Here is a 25,870-nt window from a genome sequence, read left to right on the forward strand (position 1 = left end):
TCAGGAAATGCATTTTAATGGCTGATACAACTCTTCCAGGAAACCCGGGAGCAATGGCATTTTGGGGATAGATGGGGGGTTTCAGGTGTCCGCAGGGGTTTCCGTTGAGTTTCAAAGCTGGAGGTCAGAATGGGGAAGCAAGATCCGGCTGTGTGGTCCTCAGCCCAGAGAGATCCCTGAAAAGTTATTGGATGTGCTCGCCCAGAAAGAGTGCCATGATGAGGAAAGAGTTAAACAGGACAGAGTCCTGGGGTCCCCAAAGTTGAGGAGACAAAAAGAGGGAGATTTAGTTGTGAGGATAAACTGAGAGGAGGGGGTGAGGGAGGAAGCAGTGAGGAGGCCACTGCAGTAGTTCTGGCAGGCAATGGTGGTGGATGTGGAAAGGAGAGGTGGGATTCTGGTATATTCTGAAGGTGGAATTAACTGGCAGGATTTGCTGAGATTAAGAGGCAGGGGAGGGGGTCAAGAATGACTCCTCAATTTTGGGCTTGTGCAGATGGAAATCTGAGGGTGCCATTATTTGAGGGTGGGGACATGTGAGATGGGCTCTTCCCTCTTGGCAAGTCGCCATGACTGTGACTATGATACTAAAAGCACTAGGTATTATTTACTGAGAACCTAGCTCGTGCCAGGTGACCCACCTGCCAAGCCTACACTGAGTCCTCCTGACACTGTGATGAGGTGTGGGCTACCATCCCCGGGGCCACTTTATCAATGAGGAACAGCAAAGGATGGATGTTCAGAGAAGTGAGGGGATGGTGACAAGCCTGAAGTCCCACAGTCCATTAGAAATCAACAGAAGAGAGGTCTCAACCTTCACAAGTAATACAGAACCACTTGCTGTGCCAAGTGCTATTGGAGTGTCATTATGGGGTTCTTAAGACCCTGAGGTCCCCCTCCCCCACCCCACTGCACCCCACCCCCATCCCCACTGCCTGGACCACATCCTTTGTGTGTCCTTTGTGCTCGCCTAACTACCTGTGGGGGGTGGGTTGGGGGTGGCATAGATTCAGGGAGAGTGGGGGTTGGGGGGACCACCCTAAAGTTAGCTCTTACAACTCCCCTTTCAGGGACAGCCTGGGACAACCTCAACCGCATTTCCCTGTGACTAAGCCAGGTGCGGTGGAAAGCTTGAGACAGGGAGGAGTGACCCCCAAGTTTCACCTTAAAACCCTGACCCTGTGATCAGTCTGGACCATCTTGGCCAGTTTTTCTTTAGGGGAGATGAGGTAGGGCAGGGGAAGGGACCCCTCACCCCGAGGCTGGGTCTGCAGGGTCGGAAGCCCCGCTTCCCGCCCTGCAAGGCCCCTGGCCCAGCTCGGCCTCCACAAAGCCAGAGGCCGGAGGGGCTGGGATGTGGTGGCTGGACCCCAGAAGAGAAGCGGCAGAAGGGGAATAAACCCCACTTCAGTCGCGCTCCAACAGCCCTAGGTGGAGAGCCCTCCCAGGTCGGGGTTGGGCTGGGCTGGGCTGGGCTGAGGGCCCGTCCAGTGGCTCACCTGGGTCCTGGAGAGGAGGTTGTGCTGGGACCCGAACTCACTGCAGCTCTGACAGGACCGACAGTGGAAGAGGTGCAATACCAGCCCTGGAGCGGAGGGCGGGGGATACGCATGCGCATGGTCCGCCCTCAGGCCCCTCCACCCGCACATCCCCTCCCCTTGCCCCCAGCCTGGGGTGAGCGCGGGTCTTGCCCCGGCCGGCTGGTGCAAGCCAAGGAAGTCAAATTGGGGTACGCCGCCAGCGGCCAGACCTCCTTGCATGCTCTCCGCATCCTGCTGCATCTCACCCTTACCTTGCTCGCAATCAGGGCTGCGGTTTTGGGTTTTTAGTGCGTGGGGGGTGTCGGATTTTTGACCTGAGTGGCTAGACTTTGGGGAATGTTTTGGGAGGGCCTCTTTGAGTCCATGGAGCCTATACTGCCTCAAGAAGGCTTTTTGGTAGCTTGGGAGAGGATTGTGTCTGTTCCTGGAGGGAAAGAGGTGCCAGAGTGTTGTGTCCGTTCCTGGAGGGATAGAGCGGCAGAGGAGTGGTTATTTTGTCAGGGCATAAAGAACCTGGTATGAGGTAGACATGTGTCAAGCCTAAAACATTTCCCAGACTCCCTTGCAGCTATCAGTCATGTGGCACAGTTCTGACCAATGAGATGTAAGCAGGGGTTATTCGGTGGGACATCCAGAATGTTCCTTAAAGGATGGATTGAGATGGCCACAGCTCCCTTTCCCTCCCCCATTCCCCTCCTTCTTGACTGAGTGGAGCTCTGATGGTCATCTTGGGGCCATAATGTGGCCATGAAAAAAAAACCCAGGAAACCTCAGCCCTGGACTCGAGTTGCCAAATTAATTCTCACGTGGGAGAAATAAAACCCCGAAATTATCCTCCAGTTCCCCCGCCCTTGGTCCACAGTAGGCACACCTTCCCTCAAGAAGCTACTCATGGCTACTAAATTTAAGTATTTTAAACCTGGACATCCCCCTTGCTCAAATCAAGACAAAAAAACAGATGGGAGAGACTGAGGCCTGGTGAGGACACTTCCTGATAGTTTCCTTGCCTTCTCAGTCCAGGGTGTAGCTGGGACTGGTTGTGAGGCTCCTTTTTCTAAGGCACTAATTTTCTCACAGATTCCCCCATTTAATCCATAGTGGAGCCAGTCAAGCTGTTTGCTCTATTTCCAGTTGGCTTTTTGGGTGTTGGTTGGGCATGGGGTTTACCTGACAAAGACCCATGCCGTCATTTCTGCTATACTCATCAGCTCTGTTGGCCAGGAGTGTGGGGTTCTTCTCCCACTCAAGATTAAAAGGCTTTCTCCAGGTTTGTAACAGCTTGTACTTTATTACATATGCAACTCTACCATACCTGCCAGTTGATCCCCCCTCCCTCCAAAGTATCATCTTCTTGATATTGGCCCCCTCTTGAGGACACTGAGCTGTCCCTCTTTCTAGGGAAGAGTAGATGGAGTCCCTGGAGCAGGCAGTGGGCAGGGGGAGAGCTACAATTAATCATCATAGTCTTCTTACAGGTATTTAAACTTAAATCAGCACCCTTGGGGAGTTGTAACGGGTTTTCAGGAAGGATGGAATAAAGCTGCCCCTCATCCAAGGTTCAGGCTGGAATGAACCAAGGCTGGTCTATCTTGGGTCTCAGAAGGTAGAGAAGAGGAGCACGTTCTGGGAGTTAGTGTGAGTGGGGCATGTCTTCCCCAAACTTGTTGTGGTGGGCGACGTTCTTCACACCTAGGAGAACCTGAGGGGGCAAGAAAGGGTAGGTAAAGGAGAGTGCGGACCCTTCCACCTCAGCCAGGAGGCTGCCCCCACTCCAGCCCTCACCCAACCTGGCTCCTGGACTATCCCACATGCAGAAGGGCCTCCACTTTCCCCTTATCCAATTACAGAAGGTATGTGGAGGGGGGGGGAGTGAGTGCGCATATTAGGGGATCCTGCCTAGGGCTCACCTGGTGGTGAACATAGGCCTGACATGGATAACACCAGGTAGACAGGTCAACGTAGCTGAGGACCAGCGGATGTCCTGAACTTTCATGGTGCCGGATCATATGGGCATTGATGTAACGACTGCAGTAGACCTGAGGTTAGGGAGTGAATGTTGGGCAGAGATCAGCACCCACCTATGATTTGCTCCTGGGACAACCTCAGCCCCACCCCCTTTCTCTGCTGCATACCTCATAGCAAGACAGACACGCCCAGTTCTCCTGGACTGCTCCACAGTCCTGACAAGGTTGGGTCACATCCAGGCCTGCTTCAGGAAGGGGGCATACTGCCACCAAATGGGGACACCAGAGCAGTGGTGTCACGGCATAAAACATGGCCTGGGTGGGTGAAACTGAGTAAGCTAGGAATACATCTCCCCATTTATATGTTCTTGCATCACATGATCCTACCTGGAGGCACAAGTGGGTAAAAGAAGGAAGCCACAGTTCCATCCACTCCCTGAGCTCACCTGGTCAATGTCCCCAAAGGCCTGCATTGGTGCTGAATCCTCCTTGTCCTGACCTCCAGCTGCCTCTCCTAATAGCCTCTCCTCTTCTGGGATCTCAGATTCTGGGGCCTCCTGGATACACAGAGGCAAGACATGTATCTCAGAGTCCCGATGGTTGCCCCCCTTTTCCCCCTACCTGGGTGTGGTGGTGGGCCTTACCTGAGCCTTATTGTCTAGTTCCAAGGTCCTGAGATTCCCAATCATCGTACTGAGGGATATCTGGGGTGTGGCTCCCTGCACAGGTGAGGCTGAAGGAGTCTGGTTATCAGTGTATGAGGCTTGAGGGGTTTGGACCAACTCAGTTCCTACCACAGCCTCCTCTGAAGTGGTCTGGTCCAGCATGGCTCCCCCTGTGGCTGCCTCTGAGTTGGTATGGTTCAGCGTAGTTTCACCACTAGCTGGCTCTGAGGACTGGTCCTGAGTGAGCTCTACCATAGCTGTCTCTGACTTAGTTTGGGCTGGAGTGGACTCTTGCACAGACGATGCTGATGTGGCCTTCCCTATGCCTGCATCCAGAATGCTCTCTTCTAGTGTGGTCAGCTTCTCAGCTGACCCAGGATTGGCTGGTTGGGGTGCCTCCTTGGCGACTGACTTAGAACTGAAGGGTCCCTCCTTGTCTTCAATCTCTGGAACCATGGGAGGGAGATCCTTGAGTATGGGTGCTATCCCCTCTCTTGCCCCTAATACCTGCCCTCCCCCGAGCCCCCCATCCATTTTCCCCAATTCCCCATGCCCACTCACTTGTGGTCCGCAAGCTGCGCCAGTATCTGCGATGGACTTGGATGGTCTCAGTGATTGATTCCAGGGCCCCTAATAGTGGAGGCCGAGACAGGGTCAGCAGTGGTGGCGGGTCCCCAAGGAGGGTGCGGGTACAGGCAGCCATGGACTCTGAGATGGATGTCAGGTTATAGCCACCCTTTTTAAGGAAAAAGAGAGTGAAAGGATGATGGAGTGTCCTCAGAGAATTTGGGAGGCAAGATTTCCTGCTTTCCAATCCCGCCTTCAGGTCCTGCAAGTCTGGAGGGTGGCAACTGGGGACAAGTGAATAGAACCCACATCTGTCAGATGGGTAGCACCCATTGTGTAAGGCGGTTGTTGAGGGGGATAAATTGTGATGTAAAATGCAAGATAATGATAACCACAATAACAATAATACTCATAACAATAACATCAATAAAAGCTGTTGTTCATTAAGTGCTTGCTGTATGCTAGGCCCTGTTCTAAGGACCTTATGCACATTAACTCAATCCTCAAACCACACATGCTCAGTCTGTGTAGGAATGCGTCTTCACAGTATAGGAACCCCTGGTTGCACCCAAACCTAGTACAGGAACAACTGTTTTTTCTCTCCACATGAACCCCTATCCTGACCTGGTATGGGAACCCCTTTTTCTCATACTCTATAGGAAACCTAGTCTCTGCTCTTATTACAGATAAAGAAACAGGCTCAGAGTGGTTAGATAACTTGTCTGAGATCCTAACATCTGGGAAGAGGCAGCTCTGGGCTCAGAACCTGTGCTATCTGATGAAAGAGTCCATATCCCTTTTTTAAAAAAAAGTTTTCTTATTTATTTTAGAGAGAGGAAGGGAGAAGGAGAAAGAGAAATATCAATGATGAGAGAGAATTATCAACTGGCTGCCTCCTGCACACCCCATACTGGGGATCGAGCCCACAACCTGGGCCTGGGCCCTGACTGGGAATTGAACTATGACCTCCAGGTACATGGGTTGACACTCAACCACTGAGCCACACTGGCTGGGTAAAGAGTCCATATTCTTAACCATCACCCTGCCCTGCCACAAGCAGTCTGGGCACACTGTGAGACTTTTTCCTAGCCAATTAATCTCTGTGACTTACTGTTCTCATCTGTAAAGTAGTGAAAACAAGCACATAAGACTGCTGTTCAAACTATTGTATGAACAGTTCATAATAATCAGAAGCTACAGCACTTCTACAGTGCTTATCATATGTGAGGCACTCTTCCATGATTAGCCAGCCCCATCTTACAGATGAGGAAACTAGGCTCAGGGGGTAGGGACACTGAATAATTTACAAAAGGTCAGTGAATTTACTCTGTCTCAGGAACTTGATAGAGGCAGTTAAGTAGTGGTAAAAAGGATAGACTCTGGAGTCAGGCTGCTTGGATTCAAGCCCTAGCTTTGCCATTATTAAATGTGCGGCCTCTGGTTAGTCATTATATCTCTCTGTGCCTCAGTTTCCCTGATCCTGAGAGAGGAAAATGATGAGGTCAGTGGACTCCATCTCAGAAGGCTGCTTTGTCAGTGAATTAATAATACATGTAAAATGTCAGAAGAGTGCCTTGCACATAGTGAGTGCTCAATGAAAGTTGATAATGCTGGTGTTATTATTAATGCTCAGTATGTGCCAACAATTCCAGGTGGGGACACTCAAAGGAGATCGCCCCCAGTGTTGCAGCCAGCTAGCAGGAAAGGCAGGACTCCAAGTCTTCCAAACCACCTCCCACAGTGGTAGAGGGACCAAGAGTTACCTCTAGGATTAGGATAATGCGGCCATTGGCAAGGCCCATCAGCAGGTGAGTGAGGTGAGCATAGCCCTCAGGTGACAGCTGGCAGCCTCCCAGCGGGTCCCCCCATGCTGCATCAAAGCCAGCTGAGACCAGCACCAGTTCTGGGTTAAACTGAGGCAGGGAGAGAAGAAATGCATGGGCATGAGGGTGGGGGCTTGGGTGTATAGTAGGTGAGGTAGACCCAGAGACACTAAGACGAGGACAAATGAAGACATGAAGATGCAAGTCAGAGAGATGGAGACATGGGACTTGGAGGCTGGGAGACACAAGACCAAAACCCTGAAACCAGGAAGGGGAAGATATAGACACACAAGACAGAGAGACATGGAGAAGGATGGAGAGTCATGGACACATCAGACACAGATTTAGCGACACAAAACACTAGCAATGGACAGACATGAGGCAGAGTTCTGAAATGTGGAGACTCAGCCATCAAGAGATGGTGACATAAGACACAGAGAGACAGAGATATGTCCTCACACACATGCCCAAGGATGAGATCAAGAGGTACATGTTCCCTTCCCTGGGTCAAACATATGACACACATGCACAAGACACAAGGTTTTATACATACAGTGCCAAAGAGAGGTACACGCATACTTTCATCACAGAAAATGACAATTCAAGTGCCACACACAGAAAGTGGTCACATACAGTCACACACCTGCACACAGACAGTCCCATACAGACCGGACTACACTTTGTACTAGCCATGCACACAGTTTCTCACAGAGGAAATAGTAATCCACAGTCACCCCTGCAAGGGACAATCATACATGTGCCATCACTATATAGTCACAACAGTCACACACACACTGTTGCACCCACAAGTGGTCACTTACACACACAGTCACACATACAATTTCACAGTTACACACACAGAGAAGGTAGTCACAGCCATCGTGCATCATCAGACACACATACACATCTGAACATGGACATCTGCAGAGGTCAGAGATGACGCTTTTATCTGCTTTCTGAGTTAGTCACACACATACAATCTGCCACAGACACACACAGTTTACATATGGAGAAGGTGGTTACCTACAGCCACTCATGCAGAATCAGGCAAATATATACATGCCATCTCCAGTCAGAGAGAGACACACACAAACAGCCATAGCAAACAGAAAGATGACTATCACACAGCCTTCCACATGCAGAAAGTCATACACCAGCTGTCACAGAAAGAGCGCCCATCACATAGAGAAATGGTGGTAGAAATAGCCACCTGTGCAGTCTCACACACTCAAACTCCTCCCCACCTTGCACACGCAGTTCCACACAGCAGTCACATGGGACCACCGTCACATACAGACAGGCACTGGTGATGGTGTACACATAGGACACACACAGCTAGGAATACAAAGACCACACCAGCACACCCAGAGGTCCCTCAAAGTTGCACACAGAGAAGGCAGTCACATACGCAAAGGCCATCACAATCACTCCCCGCTCCTCATTGGTGTTTGTCTCACAGGACCACCCAGAAGTCAGACACATGTCTGCTTCCCTCCCAGCTACCCACCCAGCTGTACTGCATACATCCTGAAGCGTACCTCATAGGCAATGGGAAGCACCAGACGATGCCAGGCAGCCAGGTACTCGGAGTCACCCATGCGAGGCCCATTCCAGGCCACGTTGACAGTGAAGCCCGTGCCCATGGCCCGGCCCACCTGGTTGCTGGCACCCTCATCCCCCATGGGAAAGAAGGTGCCATAATCATAGCGGTGCAGGGAAATGTACAGCACACTGCCAGAGACAGGGTGGGGAGGGGGCCATGCCTGGTTAGCAGCCTGGCACCCCTGAAGCATGGCCGACCCACCTCCCTGGCTGCACTCTACTCCCTGCCCCAGCTCCTCACCTGGGGTCCTCCTCAAATATGTGCTGAGTTCCATTTCCATGATGGACATCCCAGTCCACAATCAGGATCCTGGGGACGGATAGCTTGTCAGTTACCCAGGACACTGGCCCCCTGGGAGAAGGCAGGGGCTAGACCCTGGGGCCTGTCTACAGGGGTATATACTGTGGGTGGCTGGATACTGGGTCCCTAGAGACAGTGTTGGGTGGCAAGTTTGTGGGTCCTATCAAAGTAAGGATTACAGCGAAGGCTAGGTCCTGAACAAGCACTCAAGGGCAGACCCTAGGCCCTGTGTGGGTAAGCACTGGGGGCTTGGACCCTGGGTTCTATTGGGATAATCATCAGGGGCCAGAAATGCTGGGAAGGGACCCTGGATTCTGTTTCATAGCACCTGGGTACCACAGTCTTGGGGTCTTATCCAAGTAAGCAATGAGAAGCTAGATCCTCAGTCCTTTTCTGGGAAGTACTAGGCTACTGGACCCTTGAATTTATCTGGGTAAGTCCTGGGGACTGGACCATGGGGCCTACTGAGTAAGCACTGAGCTGGGGGGCCTGGGGAGCCCTCACCGCAGTGCATGCCCACTGATGGACTGGGCATGGCGAGCAGCCACAGCCACAGAATTGAAAAAGCAGAAACCACAAGCAGCATCCTGCTCTGCATGGTGTCCTGGAGGACGTACTAGGGCAACACCATTCAAAACCTGGGGGGAGGAGCAGAGAGCCCAGATCAAACCACTGCCCTCACTGCTTTCTTTCTCCTTGTCCCCTTGCTTCTCTTCTTCCCTCTCTCCCACCCTTCCACTACCAGCTGCCAGGGGAGCCCAGCCGCACAGCCCCACCCCCATGGTTGCACTTCCTAGTGAGCAAGGTGTCTGGTGAGCAGGGGTCTCCTCCTCAGCCCCCTTTCCTCAGGCCCTGCCCAACTTTCTCAGAGTAGCCTTTCTCCATCCCCCAGGCCTGCCTCTCTGAGTCAGAGCCCCACCCCAAAGTAGCCATACCTCTCCTGCCAGCACAGCCTCTACAAGGCAGCATGTGGCACCAGTGGCCAGCTGTGCACAGGCAAAGGTGCTGGGGCAGATGTAGATGGAGTCAAAGTTGGCACTCTCACGGTATAGCTCCCGGGTTTTCATTTTCTCCGTAGCCCGTAGACGAGCCACGTACTCAGCACTGGAGGCACAGAGGGGGCACTGGGGATAGTCAGGTGGTTCTGTCCTCTCCATTGCCCCTCTCTGACTCCCAGCAGCAATTCACACCCAGGCTCTAGCCCCCACGAGGCAAGTGTGCACTGAGGCCCCATCCCACCCCCAGGCATAAGGGTCTCACCTGTGGCAGGTGAGCAGCTCAGCGTCTGTGGCAGGACGTGTGGGCAGGATGAGACAGCGTCCAGCAAGGCCAAGCTCCTCCAGACGGCACATGATCCGTGAGACACGCTGGGGCACCTCCGGGTGAAGGCTGGGAGGTGGGGGCACAGAGGCAGGGCTTAGTGCTTGAGGAGGGGGAAAGACCCCCGCCCACTTAGCCCAGTTCTCCAATTGCATACTTGTCCCACAAGTTGTAGTGATCCATCATCTGTTGGTCATAGACTAGCCCTGTGCGAGCCTGCAACACTGGCCACATCAGGATTGGGAGCGCAGGGGGTGGCCATGGTCCCTCCTCTTCCTCTTCCTCGTTGTTGTCCCCCTCCACATTGTCCTCCTCCAGGGAGTCACCTGCAAGAGGAAGCCACACTCACCCTACTCCCCCACCTTGGATTACTGTAATACTCAGGAATTCAGTTTACCCAAATGGAAAAAGGAGTGGGAGGCCTGAAACCAGGCACAGTGAGAGAGAGGGCCTGACAGTCTCCCACTAAGACAGCCCAGGAAAGTCAGAGCGGATTCTAGAAGACAGTCTTCCCCCATGGCTCATTCCATCCCTGACTCCCCACTAAACCCACTTGGTGCTTCCTACCTGATCTCACAAGGATCTCCCAGAAGGGCTCCAGGGCTTCCAGAGTGCACGACAGTGATGACTGGGCACTGGAAGGCAGGGCAGGGGAAAGTGTGATCAAATGGCACCAAGGTGGGCAGTAAGGGTCCCACTTTCCCCTTCACCACCTGGGCTCACCTCCTGCAGGGGGCACCGGGGGACTCCAGCATGGGGCAAGGGTCACCCAGAAGGGTGTGGAGCGAGGCACTGACTCCCTCAGCCAGGGAGCGAAGGTTATAGCCACCCTAGGAGAATAGGGTGAGGGGGGTTAGGAAAGAACCAGATGTTACCAGGGAAGAGTAGTAGTAATACTACCATTAGGGTGCTGACTACATGTCAAGCAACAAGAAATTTAGAGGGTGACTTCATTTCGCTCACTAACCAGTGTTATGATGATTATTACTAGTGTTATACAAGGGAGTTCAGTGACTTAGGTGAGGTTATCCAGTTAGGGAGTAGAAATGCTGGGACAGGAACTCCTGCTGGACTTGAAAGCTTTGTTCTTAAGTCCTCTAGGATTCACGGGCTCAGAGGTGAAGTGAATCACTTACCTCCAGAGAAAGGATCAGCCTGCCGCCTGCCAGTCCCATGAGCAAGTGGGTTAGCTGGGCGAACCCTGCCGGAGTAGCGGCCATCTCACCCTGGGGGAACATGGAGGGTCAGCCTGTCTCCATGAAGCCCCTTTCTGCCTACCTGCCATTCCAGAAAGCCTGACTTACCTTGGGGTCCCCTTGGAGGGCATCAAATCCAGCGGCCACCAGGACCAACTGGGGCTGGAACTGAGGGGGGGGAAAGGACTACATGAGGCCACCTTTCCTCATGGCCCACCCCTCAAAGTCACCCCTGACCCAAATCATCCCAGACTCCCAGGACCTCAAGGGCGACTGGCAGCAGGACTTGCAAGAAAGCGGCAATGTAGTCAGCATCTTGCATCCCCACCTGCAGACAGAGGCACACAATGGTGAGATAGGGACATTCTGCCCTCTGCCTCGAACCACTGAAGGGCAGGGGTGAGCCTCACTCTGGGGGCAATGGGTGGGCAGACACTGACCTGGTTCCAAGGCACATTGATGGTGTATCCCTGGCCTTGCCCAAAACCTGTGGTGGACCAGTCAGAAGCCTTCAGGTGGGGCCAGAACCTACCCTGCTCATAGCGGTGGATGGAAAAATAGAGCACACTGGGGGCAGAGAAAAAAAGAGATTGGGAGATTGAGGAGTCAATCCACCAGACACCCCGAACGCACAGCTACAATTGGTTCAACCACTCATTCATTCTCTCATTATTTTCCCCTTAAATTCATGCATTCATTCATTCTTCCATTTATTTACCCATTACCTCACTCATTCATTTCATCTCTTACTGGAACTCCTCCCTTAGCAAATATTGCTGCCCCCTCAATGCCCACCCACAGGTCTAGCTCTGAAACCCTGAGAGCTAGTGGATCTATCTCAGCCCCTGAGAGCTTCTGACTCCATGGGAACTCTAGGTCATGCCCACCCACCCATCTGCCTGCCTGTGACCAAGGTGGTAAGCAGGACAAATCCTGTGACTTTGGGAGGCCCAGAGGGGACATGGGGTTTTAAGTTGGTGGGAGCTAGGTAAGGCTGCCAAGAGCATCAGGCCAGGTTGGGGAGCTTAGTGTTTCTCCTGAATAAAGTGGGAGACTTGGAAGTTAGGGTTAGGAGTTGGTTCTGCGTGTGGAGCTAGAGTGGGGGTGCTGGCTGGGTCTCTATGAGGCTAGTGAGGGGATAATTCCTTCTTCCCAATACCTCACAGGACACCTCTAGTACTTCTTTTATTGTATAGGTGAGAAACAGAGCACTAAGAGGGATTGACACACAGAACAGATATTGAAAAACACGATGGTCCTGAAAGCCCAGCAGGCGGCTGTGGGAGGGCTTAATCCAGGTTGAGGCAATCCAAATGAATAATCTGTCATATATCCATCCATTGGTTCATTGTTCCCTGCCTTGTTCCAGGACAGATTTAAGGTAGCTTTTTTCCCTTTTATAGGGACATGCATGAAATAGTAGTAAGCAATGAATCTACACAAACTTGACAGGCCCATTTTAATAAGTGTTAATAATGTAGTTGTAAAATTTAATAAAATTGATACAAAAAGGTTTATGAAATTGAAGAAAAATAACCTGGGATTAAGGAATGAAAATCATGTGAAAGCTCTGATATTGAGTAGGTAGGGAATGATTGGTTGTTGTTTTTTAATTGATAGATAAATATCAGTTCTAAACTTGTGTTTTTTTTTTTACTAAGTTAGTCATTAAAGAAAGAGAAATACACAACAGAGCATAACGATTATCATCAGGGGGAAGAAATAACTAAAGAAAAGATTTGAAGAAAGCCAACCCCACAAGAGAGCCACCAGAATCAATAGAACTAACACCCAGGAAACTAAGCTTATAAAGCAAACAGAAGGAGATTTTAAAATAAGTTCAACTGGCCCTGGCCGGGTAGCTTGGTTGGCTAGAGCATCATTCTGATATGCCAAGGTTGAGGGTTCGATCCTGTCAGGGCACATACAAAAATCAACCAATAAATGCATACATAAGTGGAATAATAAATCAACATTTCTCTCTCTTCCCCTTTCCCTCTCTCTCTAAAAGTCAAGAAATAAAAAATTTTAAAAAAAGAATCAACCAATAAATACATAAATAAGTGGAACAACAAATCAATGTCTCTCTTTCCCTCCCCATCCCTCTCTCTCCCTTCCTCTCCCTCTCTAAAATCAATAAATAAAAATTAATATAAATAGATAAATTAATTAAATAAAATTCATTGCCCGGGTGGTATGGTTCAGTGGTTGAGCATCGACCTACGATCCAGGAGATGGAGGTTCAATTTCTGGTCAGGGCACATGCTCAGGTTGCAGGCTCGATCCCCAGCAGTGAGTATGCAGGAGGCAGCCAATCAATGACTCTCTCATCATTGATGTTTCTATCTCTCTCTCTCCCTCTCCCTTCCTCTCTCTGAAATCAATAAAGACATACTTAAAAAAATAAATTAAATAAAATTCATTAATTAAATGAAATAAGTTCGATTGACTTCCAGTGAAGGAATGATGCACTGATAGCATAGGTTTACCTCCCCACTCTCCCACCATCCCAGTCAAAAGACACTAAAGGAATGTTAAACAAGTATCCACCCAGAAAGACAGAATGGGAGAAAGGATTCAAACAATAAAAGGCTTCGACAAATCCCTGGAAAGTACTCTGAGGCTCCAGGGGCCAAGGGGATGACCTGGGGTTTCCTTCTGGAGAAATCAAACACAGTTCCAAGTCACTGCACACAAAATCAGTCCTGAATAACCAGCTCACTGAACGGCCCATTCACTAAATTTACTTCTTTCTTTTAACTACTTAGCTTTAATTTTCCTGTTTTCCTTGTCTTCATAAGAGTCTTTTTAGGACTGTCTAACTTGTCTCCACCCCAAAACTCTGCTGTTGGAGTTAACAGAGATAGAGATTGGGAGCAAGGAGTTTGAAGGGCATGGATATAAACAAGATTACTCAGAAAGAAATGAAAACCCGACAGGCACCAGACATCTGTCAGCAACACTGAGTGCTAGAAAATAATAAAGCAATGTCTAGAGAACAGCCAACCTAGATTAGATAATGGGCCATGGGATCTCAGGATCTACGTGAGGAAGTGGATTCTATACAGTGTGTTCCATAGAAGAGTGGGTAAACAACAATTACTTAATAGTGTCCCCTACTGAGAAGGACTAGCTCAATCACTTTCTGCTGGAAGGGTAAGCTGGTGCCCTTTCTGGAGGAAAATCTGGAAGTAGATTCCAGACTTTAAAGCATGCCAACTCTTTGACCCAGTAATCCATGATTGGAAATTCACCCTCTATATATACTTAGAGAAGTGTAAAATTATATATTTACCCAACTATTCACTGTAGAACTATCTGTAATAGCAAAAATTGGAAAGCAACTTAAATGTTCAGGAGCTAAATGACCAGAGGTACAGCAATACAATGGAATGCGATACAGCCCTTACAAAGAAGGAGGTACTTTTTAGAGGTACTAACATGGAGCAGTGTCTACCACATGCTGTTAAGCGCAAAAAACAAGATGCCACAGGCCATGTAGAGGATTACCCCTTTAGGCAGTGTGTTAATAATAATGACAATGAATATTCATACATCTATAGGAAAAATTCTGTAAGGATATAACCTAAACTATCAACAGTTATTTTTGAGGTGATGGGAATTACAGGAGATTCACTGCTATAGGCATTTCTGTATTTTTTTAAAATTTTTAATTTATTTAGAAAGACGGAGAGAGAGGGTGAGAGAAACACTGATTTGAGAGAGAAACATCGATTTGCTGCCTCCCACACACACCCTGACCAGGGATGGAACCTGCAACCTGGGTATGTGCCCTGACCAGGAACAGAACCCACAACCCTTTGGTGCATGGAATGATGTTTCAACCAACTGAGTCACACTAGCCAGGGCTTATTTAATTAAAAAAATATATATATATATCTTTATTGATTTCAGAGAGAGGAAAGTAAAGGGAGAGAGAGGTAGAAACATCATTGATGAGAGAGTCATTGATCGGCTGCCTCCTGCATGCCCCCCACCAGGGATCAAGCCTGCAAACTAGGCATGTGTCCTGACCGGGAATCGAATCGTAATCTCCTGGGTCACAGGTTGATGCTCAACCGCTGAGCTGCACCGGCAAGGCTTATTTAAGTAAATAATTTGTAGTAATCATAATTAGAAAAAAAAATAAAGTAGTAATTTGAGGTTCACTCTAGCTCCAGGGTAAATTGGTAAACAAGATCTCCAAATATTTGTGGGCACAAGTCTCATCTCTTCCCATTCTTTTCTGTGTGACTTTATTATCTCTGAGCCTCAGTTCCCCCATCTGTAAAATGGGGAACTCAACAGTCCTTGCCTCAGAGTGAAATTAAGAGAACAGACAGGCAGAGAGCAGCACAGAATCTGGTCCTAGGGCAGGCCCAATGAATGTAATGTGAATGCCTTCCCTTCCCTCTTGGGCCCCTTCTGGCTGAGCTTCTAAGGGTGGGGGGTGGCTGGAAGTCTAACATCTGGGGTGGCTCTTGGGGCATACCTGGGGTCCTGGTCAAAGGTAAACTGTGTTCCTTGACCATGGTGCACATCCCAATCCACAATAAGGACCCTGTGAGCAGAAGAGAGGAGGGAACAGTATAAGAGAATCCAGGTGCATCTGGGGGAAGTGCCCAGACCAGGCTATGCCACCCCCAGCACACCTGCCCTGATGTTTGCTGCTGACCTCTGAATGCCATGCTTCTGTTGAGCATAGCGAGCAGCCACGGCCACATGGTTGAACATGCAATATCCATCCATAAGACTGTGCTGGGCGTGGTGTCCAGGAGGCCTGGGCAGGATAGGGAAAGCCACAGACTGAGGTTTCTTCCTCTGCAGAGATGGACTCTCCCTTGCTCTCTAATCCTGGACCACCAACTCCCCCAGTGCTGATGCCTGTCAATCTGCCAGGAACTGAGTAACTAGGGCCCTCAGACTCTCACCCCCAGTTTTACTGCTCTCTCTTTGAAGGAACTTGATAATGTTCCTTAAAATCATCAATGCATACACCCTCACACCCAGTCATTTTGCTCCTGGGGACTTAGCCCACAGCCTATATAACAAAATGGGTAAAATAACATGTTTATAAATGGACAACATTATTTGCTGCAGCATCTTTTGGAAACAGTAAATGACTGGGGAGAACCAAAATGTCCAACAGTAGGGAGCTGGTTAACTTACTGTACACTTGCACAATGGCGTTCTACATTGGTCTAAGCTACACACTGTAAGAGAAAAGCTTTCCGAGATGTATAAGTGGAAAATGCATGGTATGGAAGGGAGTATCTTGAATGCTGGAGTGCTCCCCTAAAATAGGGGAGGGAGGAGAAAGGCTCTATCTTCCGCATTTCATCAGTTCTAGGATGCCAACAATGATAAGATGTGCTGGGATTTTACATGCCAACAACAAAGCAGAAAATGCTGCCAACTGAATTCTGAGATGTCATTGTTTATGAGATGCATGTGAATTTCAAGATATTACCAATATGAAAGATATGCATCTTAGAATCAGTGAAATATGGTATTTACTCCATGAATAGGCACAGACTATTTCTGGAGGACACATGAGTTACTGGTTACAGTGACTACCTCCAGGAGAGGAAACAGGTGTCTGGGGGATGGGGGTGAGAGGGAGACTTTTTCTTGTACACCCTTTTGTATCTTAAGCACGTAAATACACTACCCATTACCCATACACTATCCATTATCAATACATTTTACATTTGAGGGAAGAAATTTTTTTAAATGTAGAAAGCCAAATGCTGGCAGTTCCTACCTGACGATGGCCATGCCATTCCGGATCTCGGCCCCCAGGACTGCATCCACCAGCCTGAGGACAGAGCCTGAGGCCAGGCAGGCACAGGTGTATGAATTCTGCAGAGACAGTGGGGAGCCAGAGAGGGAGTGAGGAAGAGAGCAGCCCTGTCCACTCAGCTGCTTCCCCCAGGGTGGGGTAGGTGTGGGGATGGGCATCCCCAGGATTGCTATCACCCTCTGCCCTCACAGTTCTCATCCATACCGGATGCAGATAAACTGAGTCATAGGTGTCTGCTAGGATGCGGAGTTCTCCCTCATTCATGTATTGGGTCGTCTCCATCAGATCTATGTATTCTAGGCTGAGGACACAGACGGGGGAGGGATTAGATTCAAGGGCCTGCCTTCCTCCTTGGCCCTGAGCCAGGGCCCTGTACCCTCCCCAGCTAAGCTCTCCATGCACCAGACCCCTGGACAAGTCAGACCTCCTCAATTGTCTATCTAGGGGAACAGATGAGATACAGGCCACATTCCCCGCTTCTTCCCTAGCCTGCCTCATTTCCAGTAACATCCCTTGCCTTCTGCTTTAGCCACACCAAATCCTACTGCCAGGCCTTTAGTCTAGAATGTTCCAGATGTCTGTACCTCTCTTCTCTCAGGCCCCCTCTTCGTCTGACTCACTTTTCTCCTCTTAAAAAGCAGCTCAGATACCCTGTCAAGCTACTTTCCTTGGGCTACAGCACACTAGGCCCCTTACTCTGGGTTCCTACATTCCCTCTGTGGAGCCCCCTGGTCAATTTGTCCACACATCCATAAGCTGTTTACACACCACACTGTAATAAGAACAATAGCTCATCAGGCTGATGATGTCAGGCACCATTCTAAGCACCCAACATATATCAAACCCTCCTGAGGAACTTGTATTTACTAGTCCCCCAGTTATCAGCAATGATACTGAGATTCAGAGAGGCTCAGCAACTTGCCCAAGGCCACAGAGCCTATGACCTTCCTTCCCAAAGCATCTAGTCTGCCCTGGTGGGCCCAGGGTAACCTCCACCTCATCCCTACAAGGTTACCAGGACTTCACCTGTGAACCAACATCAGCTCCTCCTTTTCAGCAAACCGGGCCTGAGGAGATACAAGAAACAAAGGGCTAAGGTGCTGGCCACACCTAGGTGCTGCCAGCTCCTGCCGTCCACCCAAGGCCTGGGAACTCACCTGAAAGGACACACAGCGGTCCAGAAGGCCTTCCTGGATCAGCTGCTCCTTGATGGCATGGAGCCGCTCAGGGCCTTCAGGGAAGCTGGATTGATAGAGGTATAGTCAAATACACACATAGATATATACAGGGACACTCGTGAGCAGCACATCTGGTCCTGCACTCGTCTCCATCCACTCTTGCACAGCTGCTCACACCAGAAGCTTCAAAGTCACCTCAATACCTGTTGGCTCCATTCTCACAATATATCCAGAGCCTGCCCCTCTCCTCATTACCGCCACTGCTGCTAACATAATCTCCCACCTGGGCTACTGCTGTCAGCTCCTGCTTCTGCCCTCACTCCCCCAACAGCCCTTTCTTTGCACAGTAGTCAAACACTGGTTAAAATCCAAATCAGATCATGTCCCACCTAAATTCAAAACCTTCTCATGACTCCCATCTCATCAAGCCAAGTACTTTTCAGCTAGCTTTCCCCCCTGCCTACACACTCTGCTCCCAGATATCTTCATGGCTCACTTCCTCACCTCCTTAGATGCCTGTTCAAATATCAGCGAGGCCTTCCCTAACCATCCTATTCAAAACTGAAGAGCTCCCTCCACTGTTCTTTCTGCTACTCTCCCTCCCACTTCAGTGTTTCTCCACAGCACTTCTGTTTCTAACACATTGTATCATTTACTTTTTGCTTGTTTACTGTCTGTTTTCCCCTCCTCAAAATTATAATCTCCACAAAGACAGAGGTTTGTTTGTTTTGTCTACTACCACATCCCTGAAGTCTTTTGCCATTCTGAGTCTTCCACTGGGATGGGGAGATAGACACTGAACTGGTAAACACATAAGCATAATGAGCAAACAATGACATGGGCTAGGAAGATCTCAAAGATCAAGTGTATGGGGGAGGGGAGTGGCCAGGCATCGCCCTCTCTGAGAAAGCCTCCTTGAGATGTGAATGTTAACTGGGAGAAGGTGGAAACTAATCTCTGGAAGAGGGATCAGCCAGGGCAAAGACCTGAGATGAGAGAGTGCCAGGCATGTTGGAAGAACAGCAGTGTGAGTGAAATGAAACGAATGAGGAAGAGGACTGGCTGAGAAGGTCACCAAGGTGATGTGGAGCCAGATCACGTGGAACCTAAGAGGGCAAAATGAAGAATTTGAACTTTACCTGAGGGTAATGGTCTGCTCTTGAAAGATTTTAAGAAAGAAAACGTCAACTCGTACGTATTTTTTAGGCTGCTGTGTCAAAGACAGCAGGGGTGAGAGTGGAAACGGAATAGGTGAGGGGGCCTCTGCAAGTTTAGGTGAGTGATGATGGTGGTGGCAGTGAAGGCAGTGAGGAGAGGTCAAATATTGAATATATTTAGAACACAGAGCCAAAAGAATTTGCTGAGGGATTACAAATGTGTGAGGAAATGGGAGGTGTAATTCTTCCGTGTCAACACAAATGTCCCTTCTTCAAGGACACCTTCTGGGAACCTGGATGCTAGTCTAGGGTCCTCTATTAAACACTCTTGAAGCCCCTGGTCTTAAGTCTTCCTATATTAAACACTTCACAGTGTTGTTGGCTGTTTCATGATCTGCTCTCCTACTCATCTATCAGCTACTTGAGAAAGGACCCTGTCTGTCTTGTCCAACACATTTGTATCACCAACTCCTGGCACACAGTAGGCACTCAATAAATGTTTGCTGGCTAAATGAAAAGAACCCTTTCAAGCCTGAGCCCTACCTGTCATCTGCTTCCAGTCTCTAGGCTAGTGCAAGAAAGGATTTGTTCTTGCTAATGGCTCTAAGTATGCATATTTGTGTGGTTTGGGACAGCTGGAGGAGTCAGCCTCACCTGTCATCCCAGAGGCAGTGGAAATCATTTAGCTGCTCATCAAACACCAAGCCAGTACCAGACAGTGTCCTGGCCTCAACATTCAGATCCTGCAGGTGGGAAAAATAGGAGACACTGATCCATTTAGGGCCTGTTAGAGGTAACATCCCATACTGTGCAGGATGGAGAACCTCAGGGTTTTGTCACAGGAGGCTAAATTATAGCCAGGCCTTTCTCACCAGCCCTTGCAGCCCCTCGATCAGGTCTTGCTCTGCTGCTTGGCTGAGCTTCTTCATTCTGCCTTTCTTCTTTACCTCTGCTAGTTTGGGGCTGGAGCGTAGTCCCGTACCCTTCTTAGCACCTGACTTCTGCCCAACAGAGAGAAAGATCAGAGTCCATTGCACGGCCCACTGCTCCCCTTCCCCCTCATCAGGACGTGTCTGGGGCCTCACCGAGACGATGCTGGAGTCCTGGGGGGGTGTGTCGAGGTTGTGTCTACTCCTTCGCTGCCTGGTTGTGGTGGAATCCTGGCCGGTGGAGGTCATGATCGGGGAGACTTCACCCCTGACGTGGTTCTTGGGGGTGTGGAGGAGGTGACTGAAGGGGATAGGGTGCCCTGAGGACCCACATCCTAGCCTCTTCCCAGGCCTCACCTGTTATGCCATCCTATCTCCCACTGCCTTCTAAAACTCCCTCTCAAGGCTCTCTCCCTCCACTGAGGTGTCCATTCCACCTGGCCCCGCCCATTCCACTAAACTCCGCCCCTTTAACACTATTCCTTCAAAGTTTTGCCCTAGCAAAGAGCAATTAACCCCCCAGACTCAGTCCATTCTAAGGCCTGATCTTTCCAACAAATCACCGCCCCTTCCGCTCTTTCCCAGATCCTTTCCTTCCTCTCAGCCTCGCCCGGACCCCACCTCTTCACAGACTGGCCCTTTCCACCCTGGCCCTTTCCACCCAATCTCCCGGGATAATCACCCACCCTTTCACTCAGCCAGCCCCGGCCCCAGCCCCGGCCCGACTCCACCCTTAACGATCCATTTAACTCCACCCCTTATCCACCAACCCGCACCTTCCACTAGGCCAGATTCTGCCCCTAACGTTTCAACGAGCACCGCTCCTCAGGGACGGCCCTTTCCCTCCACCAAACCCCACCCCCGGCCCAAACCCTACCCCTGACGTTTTCCCAAACCCCTTCAGCCAGTTTCGAGCCACCTCCCGCCAACCCCCGCCCCCTCTGTCGACGCCAACCAATCCCTTCAGCTCCACTCACTAGGCGCCGCGGGACTCTTTTCTCAAACTCCGCCCAGGGCTAGCACCCTCAATTCCACGCGACCTGTGCGGGGCTGCGGGTGCCTAAAGCCCGCTTTTTCATTGGGCCGGTTCTCTCTACTGACCGCCCAGATCCCGCCCACACCGGGGATCTTGCCACAGGGCCGCGCTCTGTGTGAGAGATACACCTCCTTCGAGCTCACCAACGGCCGGTTTGTACGTCATTACGCGGCGCGGATCGTGCTGCGCAAGTGCGAAGTGCACGCCCTCGGTTCTCGACGGCGCTCAGGCTGAAGCTCGCCCCTCCCCCAACCGTCGCCGCTTTTGTCCCGGCTGCCCCAACCTTTGTCCCTCCGTCCTTGTCCAGTCACCTTAGGAGCCCTCCGAACCCACGACAACTGTGCCTTGCGGTGACTCAAGGGAGCAAGCAAGCAAGCAAGCAAGCAAACGAGGGAGTTAGGAAAAGGCGTCTTCTATCCTTCCCGCGGCTTTCCCGCGCTGCGCGCGGTGATGACGTAACGCGAGCGGGCTGGAGCCGAGTTGAAACTGGAAGATGGCTGGTGACAGCCCGAGTGGGAGTGGTTATGACGCTAAACGTGGTAATTTTCTGAGTTAATTTTCACAAAGGTGTCTTGAGCAAGGGAGCATCCCTAGAGGGAATCACTCACACGAGACTTCCCCAATAAATAACCCAATAGGTTACACGCAGAAAGGGGGAGCTTAAGCAATAGAGCAGCAGAGCAAGCCCGACGAAGCCCCAAAGACTGGCGGCCTCCGGGAATAGAGAGGCGCACGTTGGTCTTAAGACAAGGCAGCTACAGTAGCTGTACACCTCTGGGGGAGCGGAAGTCCTGCTGGGTTCTTAGCGTGACCCGTGTGGTACAGCCAAGCTGGTGCATGGACCAGTCGAAGTTTTGAGTTCTTATAGCCCTCAATGGGCGGTGGTCCCACTCATATCGGTGTCCAGATGGAGTCCTTATCAGAGAGTTAAGACTTGCAGTTTTGCGGCCCCATCCCAAGGGCATTCCATTACACCCCATCACCTCAGTCTTGGTCATATTGCCACTTGACACAACTGTCATGGCTGACAGAGACTCCATATTGGATTGTCAAAGTGTCTAAAAAGTCCCCTCTGCTCTTGCTCTATACAAGGTGGTACATGGGAGGCACTCACCGAGTTTTACTAATACTCTGCTGCGGAAATGGATGGTGGGGCGGAAGGCGTCTTAATAGGGGAAAATAATTGTAATGATAGCAAGCATTATGTGTCAAGCGTTGTTGTAAGCCACAGTTCTGTGAGGTAGTTCCCAATATTAAGGCTGCTTTGCAGATAAGGAAACTGAGGTTACATGACTTAGCCATGTGACCTTGGGCAAGTTACTGAACATCTCCGTGCTTCAGTTTCCTCGTCTGGAAAATTGTGATAAAATAATGCCCAGGGCCAGAATGGACTCCAGGAGGGGAGTTTTTCTTGAATGGCAGCTTTCCCTGTCAGCCTCCACTGAGTAACCTCTGCTTCCAAGTGTGTGCCTGGGGTAAGGGGGAGTTGCCCCCTTGTGAATGGGGTGGGAGTGGGGAAGGGGGACAATTCCCTCCCACTCCAAGTCTAAATAGCCCCACAGGAGGTGGGTTTGTCCTCCTAATCTCCCTTTCTCATTCTTCACCATTTCCTACTGGGCTGTAGGCTGGGGCCGGAAAGATAAGCGGTCTGGGGTTCAGCTTCGCTGACTAACAAACAGATTGACAGCCCCACCACCCACTAGCCGGGCCCTCTGACCCTCTTGAAAAGCCTAGTTTCAGCCTTCTCTTCCCTTCCACTCTTCTCCTGCCTGAACAAGTCTTTTGTTTCAGTGGAAGAGAGTCACAGCCCTAAGACCTTTAAACCTCCATATACACCAAAGAAAACACAATGATACACTGAGGAACATTCTGGGGTTGTGATGTCTGCAAAGTAATAGAGTAGGGAGTCTTGTAAGGGTCAAGGCCCATTTTTCTGTATAGTCAGAAGACAGCAGAGGTTGGCAAACTTTTTCTATGAAGGACAAGAGGGTAAATATTTTAGGCTTCGTAGGCCACCATAGTCTCTGGTATATTATTCTTTCTTTCTTTCCCTTTAAAAATGTAAAAACTGGCTGCAGTCTGGCTTTGGCCTGATGTTTGCTGATTCTTGAAGTAGAGTGTGTCTTTGGTTTCCTTTTACAGGATAAGTGCAGAAGTTCCATGCTTCCTGAAGAGAAGTATTCCTTTTGTGTGAGGTGTGAGGATGGATTCATGGACAGGGTCCAGTCACTTCTGGTGTTTTTCTACTGTGTCAAGCAAATGTTCCTGTACAGAGTGAGGATAGGGATTCCTATAGTTTCTATAGTGTTGTTTTTCCACTGAACCAAGCAGGGGTTTCTTTTCTTTCTTTTTTTAAAATTGATTTTGGAGACAGAGAAAGGGAGAGGGAGAGAGAGAGAGAAACATCAATGATGAGAGAGTCATTGATTAGCTGCTTCCTGCATGCCCCCCACTGGGGATCAAGCCCGCAACCCAGGCATGTGCCCTGACCAGGAATTGAACCAGGATCTCCTGGATCATAGGTCGATACTCAATCACTGAGCCATGCTGGCCAGGCCAAGCAGGGGTTTCTATACAGGACAAGACACTTATTTTTAGAGAGCTCCAGACTGGGGGTTCCCATAAAAGTTCAGAATGTGTCTTCTTAGACTGCATTATGACAGGTTCCTACAAAAAGATCAGGTGGTCCAGTTCAGGCCCAGTACAGGTTCAGAACTGTGTTCATATAGATGGTAAGATCAGATATTCATATCCAGATTCAGTCAAAAGGTTATTATTACTTGAGCTAAATTAGGCTAGCTGTTCTAACAAACAAACCCAGACTCTCAGGGACTTAACAAATAAATATTTATTTCTTGCTCATACAAAATCCAATGTGAATATTTACTACTGGTTTATTCATGGACCCAGGCAACTTCCATTTTGTGGCTCTGTTCTCCTCTGAGTCCTTGGAGTTCTCACTATTTAGGTGGTAGACGGGGAAAGAGAGAGAGGATTCCATGAGAGGTTTTCATGGGCCAGACCTGGAAGTCATGTATGCCACTCTGCACATACCCAGAACTCTGTCACATGTCCACATCTAATTGTAAGGGAGGCTGGAAAAGTGAGTGAGCTTAGGAAGAAAGGACACCAGTTTGAAAAGCCTATACCAATGCCTGCTACAGGATTCTGTAGACTCCACAGAGTTATGCTGTTTAATGTGGTAGCCACTAGCCACAGTCAGGACAGTGGTTCCTGCACAAGGTGAGGATAAGGCTTCCAGAACAAGACTTGGGCAAGGGCTGTCAGAGTCACATCAGGGCTTCCTATACAGGGTCTGAGTGTTTCCAGAGGCCAAGGTTAGGAATTCCTATAAAAGATCAGGTCAGAGATTCCTGTAAACTAGTCAGGTTAAGGATTTCTGTTGAAAGTGAGGTAAAGATTTTCTGTAGAATCCAGTTATAGGATACAGTACTGTTATAGGCAAGGCTTTCTGTAAGGGTCAGGGCCATGGAGCCAACATGGGGTGAGGACAGGAAACCCTGCATAGTGTCTGGGAAGGGGGTCCTGTGCCAAGTGAGGCTGTAGGTGCCTGTCTAAGATGAGGTCTGGGCTTAAAGTAGAGGGTCAGGACAGGCGCCCCACCACAGGTTCAGGAAAGGATTTTCCATGTAAGTTCAAGACTGGGGTTCACATTGAGAGTTGGATCACGGGTTCCTGTGGACTCTATAGGGTAGGGTGTGAAGTAGGAATTGTTGTGCAGAGTGACGTCAGGGGTCGTTGTCAACAATGAACGCAAGGCTCCTGGACTCAATCAGGGTTTCTAAAGTTTGCAGATGGTGATTTCTGCAGACAGAGTCAGGTCAGTGGTTCAGAACTAGATTTTATTGCAGGCGAAGTGTTACCTGGACGGCAGGGCTCTAGTACAATGTGAGGACAGAGGTGTCCTGTCCAAGATCAAAACAGGATTCCTATAGAGAGATGAGGCTCATGAAGAGGGTGAGGATAGGCGTTTCTATTAGGGGTGGTGCAGGTGCTTCCTTACAGTGTGGGTTCAGAGATTTCTAACCCGGGTAAGGCAGAGGCTCCTGTGCTGTGGTGGCAGGACAGGGTGCCTCCTGTACAAGGTGAGGACTGGTGTTCCTGTCCATGGTCAGGATGGGTTTCCTGTTGATAATTAGAGAAAGAGTTCCCTTAGAGTTCCAGAGCTAGGTTCCCGTACCATGCTAGGGCTGCCGTTTTTATAGGAGTTGAGGATCCAGGGTTCCTGAATAAGGTGAGTCCAGGCACACTTCCAGCACAGGTTCTGAAAGAGGATTCTGTTCAAGATGAGGACAGGGCTTCCTACAGGATGAGAGGGCTGGGGTTCTGTGGAGTGGCCAGGAAGTTCTGGCCAATCCCTGTAATGAGCATAGACTACTGTGATTTTGCAGTAGGCTGATGTGGTGACTAGCTGAAGGGATGCTGTTATGTTGAGAACAGCTGCTTACCCATACTATGTTCAGTATATATGGTCCCATAATCCCCATCTCTGGGGCTTGAGGGAAGAAGCCATAAAGAGAAGCAGCCCCAAAGCTAATACAGATTTGAGCAAATTGAGGAGTGAGTGATTTAATACAGAGAGAGAAAAGCATCCCAAATAAATGTGAGCAAGAATCATTTTGGTGCGGGTTGACCCCATCCAAAATCCACTGCTTAAAGTCAATGTGGTCAGGGCAAGTGACTCAGCAGTTCTGAGCCTCACCTTTTCATTAATGAGTATGAGTGTACTTTTTTTAGAGTGTTTTTTTCCCCCAGGTGTTCATGAAC

General features: G+C 49.8%; 1 protein-coding gene across 4 annotated transcripts; it reads right to left on the reverse strand.

Moving 5' to 3' along the window:
- Positions 1 to 2,817: 2,817 nt before the first annotated feature.
- On the reverse strand, positions 2,818 to 21,460 carry HDAC6 (histone deacetylase 6). 4 transcript variants are annotated; one of them, XM_016218388.2, is made up of 29 exons: positions 21,394 to 21,460; positions 20,203 to 20,347; positions 19,990 to 20,118; positions 19,772 to 19,860; positions 17,940 to 18,024; positions 17,809 to 17,849; positions 16,987 to 17,083; positions 16,744 to 16,841; positions 15,655 to 15,759; positions 15,472 to 15,540; positions 11,420 to 11,546; positions 11,242 to 11,307; positions 11,088 to 11,147; positions 10,920 to 11,009; positions 10,507 to 10,613; positions 10,351 to 10,418; positions 9,941 to 10,109; positions 9,724 to 9,852; positions 9,399 to 9,567; positions 8,968 to 9,101; positions 8,404 to 8,472; positions 8,099 to 8,291; positions 6,501 to 6,650; positions 4,732 to 4,906; positions 4,150 to 4,616; positions 3,952 to 4,062; positions 3,674 to 3,820; positions 3,449 to 3,577; positions 2,818 to 3,240 (listed from the first exon to the last, which is right to left on the reverse strand). In XM_016218388.2, exons 2-29 carry the CDS (start codon positions 20,293 to 20,295, stop codon positions 3,172 to 3,174), a joined length of 3,435 nt encoding a protein of 1,144 aa, XP_016073874.2. In that variant the 5' UTR covers positions 20,296 to 20,347; positions 21,394 to 21,460; the 3' UTR covers positions 2,818 to 3,171. The 4 variants fall into 4 exon arrangements, with proteins under 4 accessions (XP_016073874.2, XP_016073875.2, XP_016073873.2 ...); XM_016218389.2 differs by lacking the exon at positions 21,394 to 21,460 and adding an exon at positions 20,823 to 20,908 and having other exon boundaries at positions 19,990 to 20,115; XM_016218387.2 differs by lacking the exon at positions 21,394 to 21,460 and adding an exon at positions 20,823 to 20,908.
- Between the last annotated feature and the right edge of the window lie 4,410 nt (positions 21,461 to 25,870).

The sequence above is a fragment of the Miniopterus natalensis genome, chromosome X, assembly GCF_054644295.1.
Source record: "Miniopterus natalensis isolate mMinNat1 chromosome X, mMinNat1.hap1, whole genome shotgun sequence".
NCBI lineage: Eukaryota > Metazoa > Chordata > Mammalia > Chiroptera > Miniopteridae > Miniopterus > Miniopterus natalensis.